Source organism: Branchiostoma belcheri, unplaced genomic scaffold (assembly GCF_001625305.1).
Source record: "Branchiostoma belcheri isolate BF01 breed outbred unplaced genomic scaffold, Haploidv18h27 scaffold15, whole genome shotgun sequence".
Taxonomy (NCBI): domain Eukaryota; kingdom Metazoa; phylum Chordata; class Leptocardii; order Amphioxiformes; family Branchiostomatidae; genus Branchiostoma; species Branchiostoma belcheri.
In genome coordinates, this window is record NW_017802935.1 from 1,507,520 (window position 1) to 1,522,943 (window position 15,424).

The 15,424-nt window shown below is 43.1% G+C and overlaps 2 protein-coding genes across 2 annotated transcripts in view; one reads left to right on the forward strand and one right to left on the reverse strand.

The window, feature by feature from the left end:
- The window catches only part of LOC109465299 (synergin gamma-like), a 20,299-nt gene extending 8,510 nt beyond the window's left edge, over nt 1-11,789 (forward strand). Inside the window, 10 exon segments of the mRNA XM_019762496.1 lie at nt 2,170-3,687; nt 4,898-4,923; nt 4,925-4,982; nt 5,156-5,214; nt 7,117-7,267; nt 8,069-8,125; nt 8,554-8,645; nt 9,073-9,084; nt 9,626-9,780; nt 10,843-11,789. Coding sequence (XP_019618055.1) covers nt 2,170-3,687; nt 4,898-4,923; nt 4,925-4,982; nt 5,156-5,214; nt 7,117-7,267; nt 8,069-8,125; nt 8,554-8,645; nt 9,073-9,084; nt 9,626-9,780; nt 10,843-10,927 — 2,213 coding nt within the window. The 3' untranslated portion in view covers nt 10,928-11,789.
- Nucleotides 11,790-14,506: 2,717 nt separating this feature from the next.
- LOC109465184 (zinc finger and BTB domain-containing protein 17-like) overlaps nt 14,507-15,424 on the reverse strand; it is a 14,525-nt gene continuing 13,607 nt past the window's right edge. The window contains exons 10-11 of the mRNA XM_019762331.1: nt 15,193-15,276; nt 14,507-14,787 (exon numbers count right to left, since the gene is read on the reverse strand). Of these exons, the coding sequence (XP_019617890.1) occupies nt 14,507-14,787; nt 15,193-15,276 (365 nt within the window). The remainder of the gene's footprint in view (nt 14,788-15,192; nt 15,277-15,424) is intronic.

Below are 15,424 nucleotides of genomic sequence, written 5' to 3' on the forward strand. Positions count from 1 at the left end.
CCCCACCCCCCTCAATAGTCTCCAAGCAGATCTTTTTGAGCACGTTGGCAAAACGTACTGCACCTGCGCAAAACCCAGATTTTTCACAGTTTTCGTTGCATTCAACATTGCCTGTTGGAGATGATATCTTTTCCAACACAACATTTGGAAGCTACAGACGGGATGTTAACCTTAGGCCACACCAATTTATTTTCTTGGTTAACGGATTTTTGTACAAAAACAAATGGAGCGGGCGGGCGAAAAAAAAATAAAAATAAAAATTTGATACTACCTGCCATACAGCCATGTAGTGTGAAATCCAGACTGCTTATTAACCCTTGTCCTGCTGTGCGCAACATATGTCGCGCGGCACATACAGTACCATCTATATTACACCCTGTATAGGTACGATTTGGGGGTATTTCTCGTGCAACGCATCACACCGCAGCGAAACGCAACGAATGCGGAAGTAACTATGCCACTGCAGGGCAAAAAAAATTGGGGGTCTATAATCTAATTAAGACATGAAATTATTGAAAAATATTGTGCCAGGAATGCCAGCAGGACAAGGGTTAAGTTACGAAAATACTGGGAAAGAAACAAAAGGCAAGAGAGGATGTACTGTATTGTGTTTTATTTGCTATCCACACCATTGGGTTGATAATCTTTTTCGTACACGAGCAGAAAACAAGTTTTAGCATGTTACTTCCAACAAGTCCTTGCTTCCAAGTTCCACCATCATCATATGTACTCTAAAACATGACACGAATGTTAACTCTCACAAGCAATTTCATAGTCACAACAACTTTAAAGGGGACAAAATTTATTCAATTGTACATGTACTGTACCTAGATTCTGCCTTGATCCAAAGTTCCAGCTTTCTCAAACAATTTAAGCTTCCGCCGCAAATTTTGTCCACCATGCAGAACAAAACAAATGACTGAGCCAACATGGTTCCAGAACATCGCATCTGATTGGTCAGAAAGTAAAACAATCCACGATTGGCTACTTTACGTCATGTGACTATGTGTGCAGGAGCGCCTCTAGCGACATTGGTATCAACTGCAGCAATTTCATTGGGGTCTCCCTGTTCAGGGTATTACCGGCCTGTGGGGTCTAAACTATGACGTTTTTTATTTTTATTTTCATTCGGCAAAAAAAGCAAGCGGCGAATCCATTAACCAAGGAAATAAATTGGTGTGGCCTTATATGCGCAAATACGACCTTATATGAGACATTCTGCTGAAGTGCTATGCACAATACATTACGGGTTTCGTGCAAGTGCAGTACGTTCTGCTGACGTGCTGGGCTGATTGTGCCTCCTCCCCTAGACCTGGTGGCTAAGTTGAGAGAACCATGGTGTTAGGGTAGGGTTAAACTTTGAATTTGAAACTAAATCTTGGTGACAAAGTTCTCAGGTACTAGGTGGCTGCAGCACCCTTAACCTTACTCACACCCCCTTTCCACAGTCTGACCTCCCAGTTAAGATGTAACTTAACAAAATGTAACTCATAGACAATTCAAACTCTACAACTGGATGGAACATCAACGTGAGTGATATCCATCAATCTTCTTCAGCATCACTAAATTACTGTCAGAACAAGTCTTCATTTACGTAGAAAAGACGGAAGAAAAAAAACATGTGAGTCATTTTGAACTGGAAGCAGAGTTTGTATTGTCTATGAGTATCCTTAACCTGAATGTCTTAACCTTCATCAATAGGCTATTGACTATGATGGGATTTTCAACATGCTTTAGGTGTGGCTCTTCTTGAGCACGGGACCTCCGGCTTTATGTCTCATTTTCACTAAGTGAGGAAATAGCTGTTAAGCTAGCCTCCATAGCAGGCTTATAGAACTGGGGGTTTGGTGGTCTTCGGCTGTTTTCTGATTAGCCTCCGTAGCAGGCTTATAGAACTGTGGGTTTGGTGGTCTTCGGCTGTTTTCTGATTAGCCCAGTTCTAAACAAAACGGGGGTAATTCAACCAGGCCGGCTATGTTGTCAGAAAATAGCACATAAAAGATCCCAAAGACCCTGAAGACCCCTGGTTTTTGGAATGCTATGGAGGCTTCTGTTATGGTGTCTTTCCCAAGGGAACAGCACTGGGGCCTGCTCGGGATTCGAACCCAGAACCTTCAGCTTCCGAGCCATTTACAAACCCTAACCACAAGTCAACCTTGTTTCCCACAGGTTCAGGCGTGCAAAGTACAGAAGTAGCTGCGGAAGGGGATGATTTTGCAGACTTCAAGTCCGCCTCCTCGGAGCCCACCCCTGCCCCTGCCCCTGTGCCACCTTTTCTCAAATCCCTCCATCACAACAAGGCTCTACCGGACTTGGCCGGGTTTGAGGATGACAGCAGTGCAGCGGCGCCCCCTCTGTCGGGTTCAAAAACTGCACCTCCTCCACCCATGTCGGCGGACATCTTCAACATTCGCAAGAAATCTTTCGACGACTTCGCCGATTTTAAGTCCGCGGATTCAAACGTGTGGGAGAAACAAGGTAGAGGCAGCACGACTGAGTTCGGTGAATTTGCGTCTACTGCGACAACGTCGAATTTGAAAAAGTCTGGTTCGGGACAGAAGCTGACTGAGAGCCTGTCAGGATTCGCCGATTTTGTCCAGTCTGGGAAAACTGCTGCTGCAACAACGGGCGACGACTTTGCAGATTTCCAGCAGTCCTCCGACTTGATGGGCGGAGACGACAAAACTCTAGACAAGTACGCAGTCTTCAAAGACATTTCCGAGGACACTCAGAGCCTCACATCCATAGGAAGCACGGGGGACGCCTCAAAGGATTCCGACAAATACGGAATCTTTCGAGAGTTGGGGGGAAGCTCGGAAGGCCAGACTCAGGAGGACCTGTTCGGTAGTCTTTCGTCGGCAGAGTCTAAAAAGACAGGAAGCGAGAAGGACACACAGTCAGTACAGAGCCTCGAGCTACCAGGACTCAATGTAGCAACATCCTCAACCGAACCTGCCAGCAAGGATGAAGAGTTTGGGGACTTCAGTTCTATGAGTGTAGCTCCACCATCAGGGAAGGATACAGGTTTGTTTGGCAACAACCAGTCAACAATGAAGGCTACTGATGAATTCGGCGCTTTCGCAGGTTTGGGTACTAGTGCAGCAGCGCCTCCTGCTGATTCTGACAAGTATGACATGTTTAAGGAGCAGAGCGGTAGGCAGGGAACTGAGAGCAAGGATTCTGAATTTGGGGACTTCTCTTGGAGTTCCCCTTCGAAACAGTCTCCATTTGGAGATTTCAAAGGGCCGGGGACGAGTACTGTAGGCGATGTTAGTAGTTTAATCTCCTCAAGTGCAACCCAGACATTCGGTAGCTTCACTGATCCGGTGCAAAGTAGCACAACGACGGCAGCGTTCGGACAACAACTTTCAAACCTCAGCCAGCCTGAGGCATCGAAGCTGCCCGATTGGTCGATGGGAATCAGCCAATCGGGTGGCAGCGAAACTTCCTTACCGACGTCGCTGTTTGATTCGATACAAACGGACGCGAAATCGACACAGCTTCGCGACTTGACCGACCTGTCGGACTTAAAGAGTGCGAATAAAACTGTTCCTCCGCCACCAGAGGATGATTTTGGTGACTTCAACTCTGCGGCTGAGAAGGCGTCGGGAGGGGGGCAGGACGAGTTTGGAGACTTCAGCGCTGCAGAAAGCGGAAGTGGTACTGTTGTGGGGAGTAAAGAAGCAGGTGGGTGTGGCATCATATAAGTCTTGATTTGCAGTTGTAACAGTGGGGGTTTATAGGCGCTACCAACTGACCCGGCCAATGGGTCTAGACCTTTTCGGCTGAGCTGTTAGAGTGTCTGACTGGGGCCCGGGGGGTTGTGGGTTCGAACGCCAGCCTGGGACCAATGGGTTTTTATCTGTTTCTACCGGCTCCTCCTGTTTCTTACACAGTAATGAAGTTCTCTACATGTACATGTATGCCACAGGGATCAAAATTCATTACTGGAAATAGATCAATAGCTGCACTGGTGCACTTAACGTACATGTAAGAATTTAGGACTATTACACATAGGTACACAGAAAAAAATGTTGGTACAATGCATAAGGTAAAGTACAATGTACAATGTCAGCAAATGCAAATTACAAGCCTTACGGTCTCTCTTGAGGGCTTGGATCTGAAATTTCATTGCTACTTGAGAATTTTAAACAAGGGATGCCAGAAAGCTTTTGTCATTTTTTCACGGCACTTTGCATGTCAGGAATATCCTGTATACCAGTGAAAAGATTACCAGTACCTTTGCATAATTGTAAACCTACATAACTCAAATATTTAGGTGCACCAGTGCACCCTACTCAAAATCAACTGCACAGTTTCAATTTTGGGTGCAAAAAGTGCATATGCACCCAGTATTCCAAGCTGAGTAGTGCTGCACATGTACTCCAGTGAGGGATGCGAATCCTTTCTCTGCCTGGATGGTGTTCAGCACCAAGGACAGATGCATGTACTGGACCAGTACCTAAATACTACATGTTATCATCTCTAACTAACATTCTGCCATTTGACACAAACAACGTCACCGACAACACTTTATGTTCAACCATTCTCAGGGGTAACCCCTCATTGTCGTTTGTCAACAACTGTAACATATTTGATGTGGTTTTCAACTTTATTTTGCAGACAGGACGTTTTGTTTGATTTAGTTGATTCATTTTGATTTGTACACCAGCCTACTATGTACCCTTGTCATTTCTTATTATTATTATTACTTTGTTTTATTGTATCCTTTTATGTGTGAGGAGAGGGCTGAGATAAGTTTTATAACTTTTTGCCTCATCCTCGGAAAATAAATGTGAATAAAATAAAATACTACATGTTGGTACTCAGCCCTTAGGCAAGTATAGAAGTGCTGCACGTGTACTCCAGTGAGTGATACAAATCCTGTCTCTAACAGGCAAGTACGCCGGTGCGGTTGTCCTGGCCAGCAGTGTTCCCACCAAGGCTGTGGCTGACAGCTCTCCTCTGTACCTCAGGGACAGGTACTCTGGTGTATCAGGCACTGTGGAGGTAAGATATATACAAACACATGTCAACTCGTACACAACCTTGTTAGCTAGCCTAACCCTAGCCCTAAGCCTAACCCCTAACCCTGACCATAACCCTACATGTAACTCCAACCCTAACCCTAATCCTAACCCCACCAAACTTGTAGCAGACAGCTCCCCTCTGTACCTCAGGGACAGATACTCTGGTGTATCAGGCACTGTGGAGGTAAGATACAAACACATATCTGCCCTTAATCTATATATTTTTATTTATCTATTAAGATTTACCACATTTGTAGGAGGATTGACATAAAAAGTCGCTCTCGCCTTTCCAAGATGTCAACCCTGAGACCAGACTGTAAGGTTTGAACCACTCACACCAGGATGGACCCCTATAGCTACATGTACTTTCTTCAGTAAGTGTACATGTAGTGGGATCTGTAACAAGCTTGAGGTGTACTGTGACTGTCCTCAAACACAAAACCTACAGCTTTACATCTTATACCAGTACCGTTAGATAAGTTATAGTCACACATCATGCCAATCCTACCACAAATGTGGCAAATCTCAATGAATAGATGGATAAATGGTTCCTTGTTTGGGCCTTTGTTTATTCATGAAATGCTCATATCAGCACCCTACAGGCTGCTTTTCATTGAGGTCATGAAGGAAGAGGTAAGGGACAATGAGACAAATTTCATGTTTGTTTTCTGTTTGCATGGTATCCAGGACAACGAGCGTCACGAGTACGAGTGGAAGCGATGTCTCGAGTCGTGTCTGAAGGAGATCACTTTCATAACCTTTAAATTTGCAGAAGGAAAAAATATTCATTTGTTTTTCTCTGTTTATTCCTCTCCCTCTTCTTCCATTCCAAACAAAGTAGGGCAATGAACTGGACCAGATGTCTGTCACCATGGTAACTGGTGCTGTAGCAGACACCCTGTGGTGTTGGTTACGTCATATGGCAAGTGGCAGGACAGAGTTGAAGGGGCTGGTTGCCATGTATATGACTGTGTTTAAGTAAGAATGAACAGAGCAGCAGTTTGTTAGGCTTGACCATGCGTAGATAAACATGACATATTTGCTTTTATAAATGTTACCTTTTGTTTACCTAGTGGTGTTTGTTTTCTGTTCCGTGGTTTTCAGTCATAAGGCCACACCAATTTAATTTGTTGGTTCTCGGATTCGCCTCTTCATTTTTTTCTGATTTGCAAAAAAAAAAAAATTTGATTCTGGTCCTGAATCAACTGAAAAATGCTCATGTTTTGCCCCCAACAGTTGAGGAAAGTCCTTTTCTTCCTAGTTGTTACAGTTTTCCCTTCTATCATTGCAGTGGTTTGATTAAAAGTTCAAAATGTTTAAATTTTAACCCAGCCTTTTGTGTTGACTTCATGGCTCATTCCGTAGCATTTAAGCCTATAATAGGATGCCTAGACCTGTTTTTATTTTTATTTTTTTTCGCCCTGTCGCTTCAAATTTTTTCTGGAAAAATCCGAGAACCAACAAATTAAATTGGTGTGGCCTAAGAGTTAGAACAATTAGAGCGTTGGACTCGATACTCACCATGGCCTGACGTTGTGCCCTTAGGAAAGGCACTTTGCACGACTTCCCCACCATGTACGGTGGAGAGACACCCACCGAGCCTCTTTGGCTAATTGTCTAACTGGGTGCCAAAAACACCCTGCGGATTTGGTGTGCCAATTTGTCAACATCAGCACATTTACAATCAAGAGCCGTTAAAATTTTTTTTTTTTTTGTTCTGTGGTTTGCAGGACAATGAGCGACACGAGTACGAGTGGAAGCGATGTCTTGAGTCGTGTCTGAAGGAGATCACTTTCATAACCTTTAAATTTGCAGAAGGAAAACATTGTAGGCAATGATCTGGACCAGATGTCTGTCACCATGGTAACTGGTGCTGTAGCAGACACCCTGTGGTGTTGGATTACTTTATGTAGCAAGCAGCAGGACAGAGTTCAAGGGGCCGGTCTCCACCCACCATGTTCTTGAGGAAGAATAAACAGAGCAGTAGTTTCATAGGTTAGACCATGTGAAGAAAATACATATTTGCTTTTATACATGTAAATAGTACCTTTTGTTTACTTAGTGTTGTTTGTTTTCTGGTGTCCAGGACAACGAGCGACACGAGTACGAGTGGAAGCGGTGTCTGGAGTCGTGTCTGAAGGAGATCCGGAGCGCCAACAACGTCTTCAACGACATCAGCAGCTCCTCCGTCTGCGGGGAGGTCATCAAGTCCGTACAGGGCTCAGACTACATCAGAGGTCAGTTGTTTGTTTATTTACGTCGATGAAGGTTAGGCATCCAGGTAGTACGATACACCAAAAAGCAGTTACTCAAGCAACTGGATATGATTTTGGAAATGGTCAATCAATAGTTTGTGCTTATAAACCTGCATTTCACCTCTGGTCTCTCAGTCACTGACGAAAGCTAGTGGATGCTACCTGAATCGTCTGACCATTTCCAAAATCATATCCAGTTGCTTGAGTAACTGCTTTTTGGCGTATGTTTGTTTATTTGTTTGCTTGTTTTATTCGGTTGTCCATTTATACAGGGGTCCGACTACATCAGAGGTGGGTTTGTGTGTTTGTTTGTTTGTTTTATTCAGTTGTCCATTTATACAGGGGTGATCAGACTACATCAGAGGTGAGGTGGGTTTGCTGTCTCTTGGCTAGAAATAGTGGGTTCATAATTTTATGCACTTCTTGGCCTGACTACATCACACTCATAGCAGCTATCCCACTGGTCAGGCCTCTGGATGACCAACACTAGTACTATTGATTTATGCATACATGTATGTGCTGACATAATCATTGTCAAACCATGGAGTTAAAATCTTGTATTTAACCTCCTTGGTCAAACCGAGAATTGTCTGGAATCGTGTTGGTGGCTTGTGATGGCTGGTTTCCACACAGAGAATCCTATTGGTAGTTCTGGGAATGGGAATGGTTTTCTCTATCACCGGTGTACCTACTAGTAGACATTTTTGTAGGGTTTACCCATTACAATCATGATGTAAATTTAGACTACTATCATTGTCTTACATCTGATTGTACTTCACCCAGGAATTATTGAGATCTACAGAGTTGTGTGCCGCATCACTGTCGGCATGAAATCTGCCAGTAAGTACCTGTGTTTGTTTCGCATAACTGATGAACCACCTTAAGCATCTGTATATGAAGCATATAGCACACCAAGTTTTGTACTGTAAGTGCAAGCTGTGTAAAACCGGGCTGTAAGCTTTGATCCACTCACATCGGGAAGGGCCGCTACTCTTTCAATAAGTGTAGTGGGATATTTACAAATGTAACTCAAGGTGTGGCTCTCTTTAAACATGGGACCTTCAGCTTTATGTCCCATCCAACGTCCCTAACCAAAGCCAGGTATTCATTTCCGAAGGGCACAACATCGGGGCCTGCTAGGGTTTGCTGTGGGCTTCTATTCAGGGATTAACCCAACAGTAATAGTTTTCTTACATGCTGGTAGTAGCTGCTGTTACACACTGTATTGTACGGTGGGACGTTTTATCAGTGGTGCCCTCTATCTGCAGGCTGCGGTACTGCAGAACTACACCAGCTGCTAAAGGAGATAGACTTGGTCTGGAACAACCTGAGCGCTTTCCTCACCTCCAGTCCTATCATGGTATGTCAACACGATTCAGTAGTTGTACCATACAAACATTTTTAGTGGAATATTGTTCACTTTCATATAATGCAGTGTAATGCATTGTACATCGATTTTGAAAACTGTCGGTTTTCAAAAATCTTGCGTAACAATTTTTCCTTGTGTGTAATGGTGTAATACATTGCTAAGATGAAGTTGTAAATGGGTTGATCCATTGGAATTATATTATGTATATGAGACTTAATGCCAGAGAGATATAAATGACACAGAAAATTCAGAGGATTTTTTACTTTTGGTAAATGGTTCAGGCAATGTCTTATTCCAACAAGTTGTAAATGTGGCCGTGCCTTTACAGTTCCGTGCTGGTGTAAACATGTTCTCTTCACTCTGTCTATGCTCTCTCATTCTCTCTCTCCCTCCCTGGTCTTTTTGAATCTGTGGACAGGCTCAATTTGTGGTGAGTGTGATGCTTTCTTTACAAATCATTACTTTTCAGGTTTGTAAAATGTCCAGTTGCATTTTGTATGATGTGCCTTGAATCACATCTCATAATACTTCAGGCCTTACTTTGTGTACCACAGGAAGATTGTGATATCTGTAAAAAAAAACAACTGCATTCCTCTTGTTAAGAGATTCTTCCCCATCCTGCTCTACTCCTATCTATACTCTATGTTCGCTTTTGCTACCAGTAGTTCAGTGCCTAAAAGCATTGCACTAAGCAAATTTGTTAACCCTTGTCCTGCTGGCATTCCTGGCACAATATTTTTCAATAATTTCATGTCTTACTTTAGATCATAGACCCCCAATTTTTTTGCCCTGCAGTGGCATAGTGACTTCCACCTTGTTCGCATTTGTTGCGTTTCACTGCGGTGTGATGCGTTGCACGAGAAATACCCCCAAATCGTATCTATACAGGGTGCTATATAGATGGTACTGCAGAACAACAATTGTTGTGCTTCGCAGGACAATGGTTTTAAAATTGTGTCTGTATTTCTCAGCCTGAACCAGGGTCCCTAGACTTCACCACGGGTGCCCTGAAGCCGGGGATCAGCGACGCCCAGCTGGCCTGTGGGGTCTGCCTGCTGAGCGTGGACTCTCGCAGCAAGGCGTTCGACCGCCAGGACGACTGCAACAAGCTTCAGTACGGCGGCAGGCAGTACCACGCACCCTGCGCCAACTTCTGGGTCAACAGGGTCAACTCCACCCTCCCTGCACTGCCTCTCAGAGAACTGCTGTAAAGTTATGTACATTTTATGGGGTCGGGCAAAAAGAAATTCCAGAAACCTCGGTAAAAAAGCCTAAAAACACACCAAAAATGACCCAAACCTCTGCTTGGAGAGTACTGATACTTTCTGTGACAGGGCTCTGGAGTGAGTCAGTCAAGGGAGAATTATTTGCAGGACTGCTGTAAAGTTATGTACTTTGTGAAGGGAATTTAGGCCACACCAATTTTATTTGTCGGTTCTCAGTTTTGCCTGCTTCAATTTCCGTGATTTGCAACAACAAAAAAAAACTACAAATTTCAGGCTCTGAATGAACTCCAAAATTCTCATATTTTGGCCCCAACAGTTGAAGGAAGTCCCTTCTCTTCAGAGTTGTTACCTATTGATGCAGAGGTTTGATTATAAGTATGAAGTTCATGGTAGAAACTTGCAAGGCGTTCCTGACTGCAACAAGCTTCAGTACGGAGGGAGGCAGTACCACGCACCCTGCGCTAACTTCTGGGTCAACAGGGTCAACTCCACCCTCCCCGCACTGCCTCTCAGAGAACTGCTGTAAATTATGTACGTTTTATGGGGTTGGGCCAAAAAAAATTCCAGTGCAAAAAAGAAACCTTGATAAAAAAAGCCTAAAAACACACCAAAAATAACCCAAACCTCTGCTTGGAGAGTACTAATACTTTCTGTGACAGGGCTCTGGAGTGAGTCAGTCAAGGGAGAATTATTCGCAGGACTGCTATAAAGTTATGTACTTTGTGAAGGAAATTAGGCCAATTTTATTTCTTGGTTCTCAGATTCGCCCACTTCAATTTCCGTGATTTGCAAAAAAAAACAAATTTCAGGCTCTGAATCAACTCCAAAATTCTCAAATTTTGGCCCCAACAGTTGAAGGAAGTCCCTTCTCTTCAGAGTTGTTATCTATTGATGCAGAGGTTTGATTATAAGTATGAAATTACGAGTCCTTCGACCGGCAACAAGCTTCAGTACGGAGGGAGGCAGTACCACGCTCCCTGCGCCAACTTCTGGGTCAACAGGGTCAACTCCACCCTCCCCGCACTGCCTCTCAGAGAACTGCTGTAAATTATGTACGTTTTATGGGGTTGGGCCAAAAAAATTCCAGTGCAAAAAAGAAACCTTGATAAAAAAAGCCTTAAAACACACCAAAATAACCCTAAACCCAAACCTCTGCTTGGAGAGTACTGTCTAATACTTTCTCTGACAGGGCTCTGGAGTGAGTCAGTCAAGGGAGAATTGTTCCTCCACAGGACTGAAAATGCCCTGGAAATTTTACTGTCAAAAGTATCTTGACGATCCTAATTGTTCTGTAAATTACTGTAACTACTGTAAATTTCTGAAGAAAAGTTGAGCTGTAATTGCTGACACAAAAATTGGAAATTGGACTTTGCAAACACCAACCTACAAATGCTTCGACGTGTTTACACCCCCCAAACACACACACTGTCGTTCCTCATTCCAGGACCACTGCATTTGCTTCAATAGGGCACTGGATTTTTACTGTCAAAAGTATTTTGGCAATCCTAAATTGTACAGAATATAATATATGGTTTCTTTTAATTACAGCCCAAGATTGCTACTCTTACCATATCTGAATGTCTTGGTTGAAACCTTGGTACGGTTTAAAAGAATTGAAAAGATGAATGGGAAAAGCAAAATTAATGTTTTACTCAGAAAATGGACTGTGAATATTTTTGGACTAGTCTAAGCGGAACCAGTATTTGAGGAAAGTAATTTATGTCGTTTGTGGAATATTATTCATATGAGATGAAAGAAATTAAAAGGTTTGTTGATACATGTACATGTATATTTCATACTTACGAACTAATTCCTATGATTCACTGCACCACTTAACTGAACATGTAATGTATAAGGCCACACCAATTTAATTTCTTGGTTAACGGATTTTTCTACAAAAATAATGGAGCGGGCGGGCGAAAAAAAAATTAAAATAAAAACAGGCCTAGACATCCTATTATGGCCCAAAATTGTACGATAGGAGCCATGAAGTCAACACACCAGGCTGGTTCAAAATTTTGACAATGAATTTTGAACTTTTAATGATACCACTGCATTGAAAGATGGAATGACTTTAACAAGAAGTATGAAAAGGACTGTTTTCAACTGTTCAGGGCAAAATATGAGCATTTTGCAGTTGATTCTGAATTTTTATTTTTATTTGCAAATCAGAAAAAAATGAAGCGGCGAATCCGTTAACCAAGAAATTAAATTGGTGTGGCCTAAGGTAAAAAAGAATTATTTCTAATCGAAGTGAAGGCCATTATAGTGTTTCATACACTAGAGTACCACCAAGTATCCGAGTCATATTGTCAAAGGATCTTTATGTGCAATTGTTCAGGAAAGAAAAATAATAATTATTCAGAAAATATGGGTAGTACACAGTAACGAATATTAAATCCTTGCTTATTGTACCCAACTTTTGTAGTGTCTTCTGTTTTCCTCTTCAATGCTCTACACAAACTATAGAAACAATAAGTAACTGTTACAGTAATGCACTTTATGTCCACAGTAGAAAACCTTCACGGTCTGAGAAAAGTGGACATGTTCACAGAACTATATACACGGTGGCGAAAGGTGCAGGAAAAAGAAAGTCCAGGAATTATTTGTTAACTGTAATGATAAATTCACGGTACAGAAGTGACGGTGAAAACAGTGAACATAACAGTACCGTGAAAAAAATCAGGAATTACAGTACATAGACAGCTGGCAAAAAAAAGGTGGCTTTATGCACTTTTTTTGGCCAACTACTTGAATGTATCCTACCACCGGTACATGTAAATCTGCTCGGCGATTAGTTAGGAAATACACTGTGCCATCTGGCAGCTTCGCATGACGTAAAACTCACATCCAGCGAACAGATGGTTCTCAAAAGTACATAAGTCCCTCCAGCCTTCACATTACTACCTACAGGTTATACCATGGCTTAGACAGTGGATAGTTACAATGTATATACTAAGCAGGGATTTTTCTAGAAAAACTTAGCATGAATAAGGAGCAGATTGCAAGCATGGTGAGGGAGCAAATCGACTGATTTGGGATTTTTTTATGAGAGTAACACAGTTTGTAATGCTAGAAAGCACGTCTTTATTGGAAAGAGATAATTTTGAGAAAGACTAAATGGTGTGTAAGTACTAGTAGCCACTTATTATTAGGGTTCAATCTGAAAATTGATATGAGGGAGCTGGCTGGTTACATGAGGGAGCAGCGCCCTTCTTAATTCCCCTGTTTAGAAAAAACCCTGCTATTAGTGCTAAGATATAATATGATCTACTGAGTCAGTTTGTAATTATAGGATATTCATATGCAATGGTTCAGGAAAGAAAAATAAGAAGCAAAGTACATAAGTCCCTCCATCCTTCACATTACTCCCCACACATATACCATGGCTTAGTGCCTTAATATATAATCCATTGCTTAAGCCAACACTTAAGAACACTTAAGAAACCGTGATTAAATTTGAGCCAACAGGATCCTTTATTTCCTTTAAGGTTAAGGCAAGAGATCGTTGAATAATAGATCCAAAAGTTCCTGCCTAAAAATGTTTGGAATACTATTATTATTTATACAACATACATGGGTGGAGGCGAAATGGTATTAACAATTTTTAACATATACACAAATTTTTGGCTCGTATGCAACATTTGAAAACTACAAATGTGATACCATCCGTAAATACACAAACACATTCCACAGAAGTGTTGCCAGTTTGCTACATGTACACTTGTAGTAAAGTGTCACTGTCTGGGCTTAGCAGCAAGAACAACATTGCCAGCTTGTTGTGGAGCCACTTGTTGTCTCGGTGGCATCATGACCAGACCTCCCAGTGATGTTGGGGGCAGCATCCACTACCTTTCCTCAGTAACTGAGAGATTGAGAGGACTCTCGTTCTCAGTTGCCTGTTCTATTTCTGTACCATATAATGATCTACATGCATGAATGTCAAAACTTCTACGAAAGTCACTGTCCAGGTTTAGCAGCCAAAACAACATTGCCAGCCTGTTGTGGAACCACCACTTGCTGACACAGTGGCATCATGACCAGACCTCCGGGTGAGTTTGGAGGCAGTGACAGGACCACAGGTTGCCCCACCATACCCGCCTGGTAACTGCGCATGTCGCTTACGTAGTACAAAATACACGAGGCAACTGCATACATTTTGTACATCCTCTGATGTTCCATACAGCATCCAACCTTTCATAATTGACTGAGATTGAGAGAGTGACTCTCTTTTTTAGTTGCTTGATCTATCTGTGTGTAACATGTAGTATACACCTGGATGACTCAAACTCTATCTATGCAAGGAGCTTCAAATACTGAGGCTCCTTGATCTACGAAAGTCACTGTCCAGGTTTAGCAGCAAGGACAACATTGCCAGCCTGTTGTGGAACCACTATTTGTTGTCTTGGCATCATGATATGATGATGGGCTGCTGAGGCTTGGGTCAGGCAACTGCAGAAATTCTTTGAAGAGTCATACTGCATCCACTATCTTTCATCAGTGAATGAGATTGGGAGAATGACTCTGATTCTCTGTTACTTGATCTATAATTTCAGAATCTGTATTATACAATGTTCTATACGTATACATGTACCCGGATGTCTTCATCAACACATTGAGTGAATACTACTGTCCAGGTTTAGCAGCCAAGACAACATTGCCAGTCTGTTGTGGGACTACCATCCCTCCCACATGTTGTCTCGGCATCATGACGAGACCGGGTGATGTTGGGGGCAGTGCCATAACCACAGGCTGCTGCATCACCCCCGCCTGGCCCTGTAGTATGATAATGGGCTGCTGAGTCCTGGGTCGGACCGGGGTGGTGCCGGGTGGGTTCATGGCACTGCTGGGGAGGATGGGTCGGTAGCCTGGGGACACGGAGGGTCGGGAGACGCGTTTTCCTCTGCCTGCATAGGGAAGGAAAGAGGTAGTTTATTACCTTTGCAAAAGTTACATTTTCGATGGTGTGTGTGTGTGTGTGTGTGTGTGTGCATGTGTGTGTGTGTGTGTGTGTGTGTGCATGTGTGTGTGTGTGTGTATTAATGTGTGTGGCTGCCCCATCAGGCCTGCTTGCATAGGGAAGGAAAGAGGCAGATTACTGTAGTTATGTGTTATCTGTATGATGATGGGCTGCTGAGTCCTGGGTCGGGCCGGGGTGGTCCCGGGTGGGTTCATGGCACTGCTGGGGAGGATGGGTCGGTAACCCAGGGATAGGGTTGGTCAGGAGACGCGTTTTCCTCTGCCTGCATAGGGAAGGGAACAGATTGCTTATTGTTTATTTGCATATATAATGCCATTGATAACAGTAGTACTAGAAGGTGGGTTCATAGCACTGCTGGGGAGGATGGGTCGGTAACCCGGGGACAGGGAGGGTCGGGAGACCCGTTTTCCTCTGCCTGGGAAGGGAAGAGGTACAAACTACAATGTAGTTCATTGTTTATTAGCTTCACCACATGTGTGTATGTGTGTGTGTGTGGTGTGGTGTGTGTGTGTGTGTATGTGTGTGTTTGTGTGTGTGTGTGTGTGTGTGTGTGTGTGTGTGTG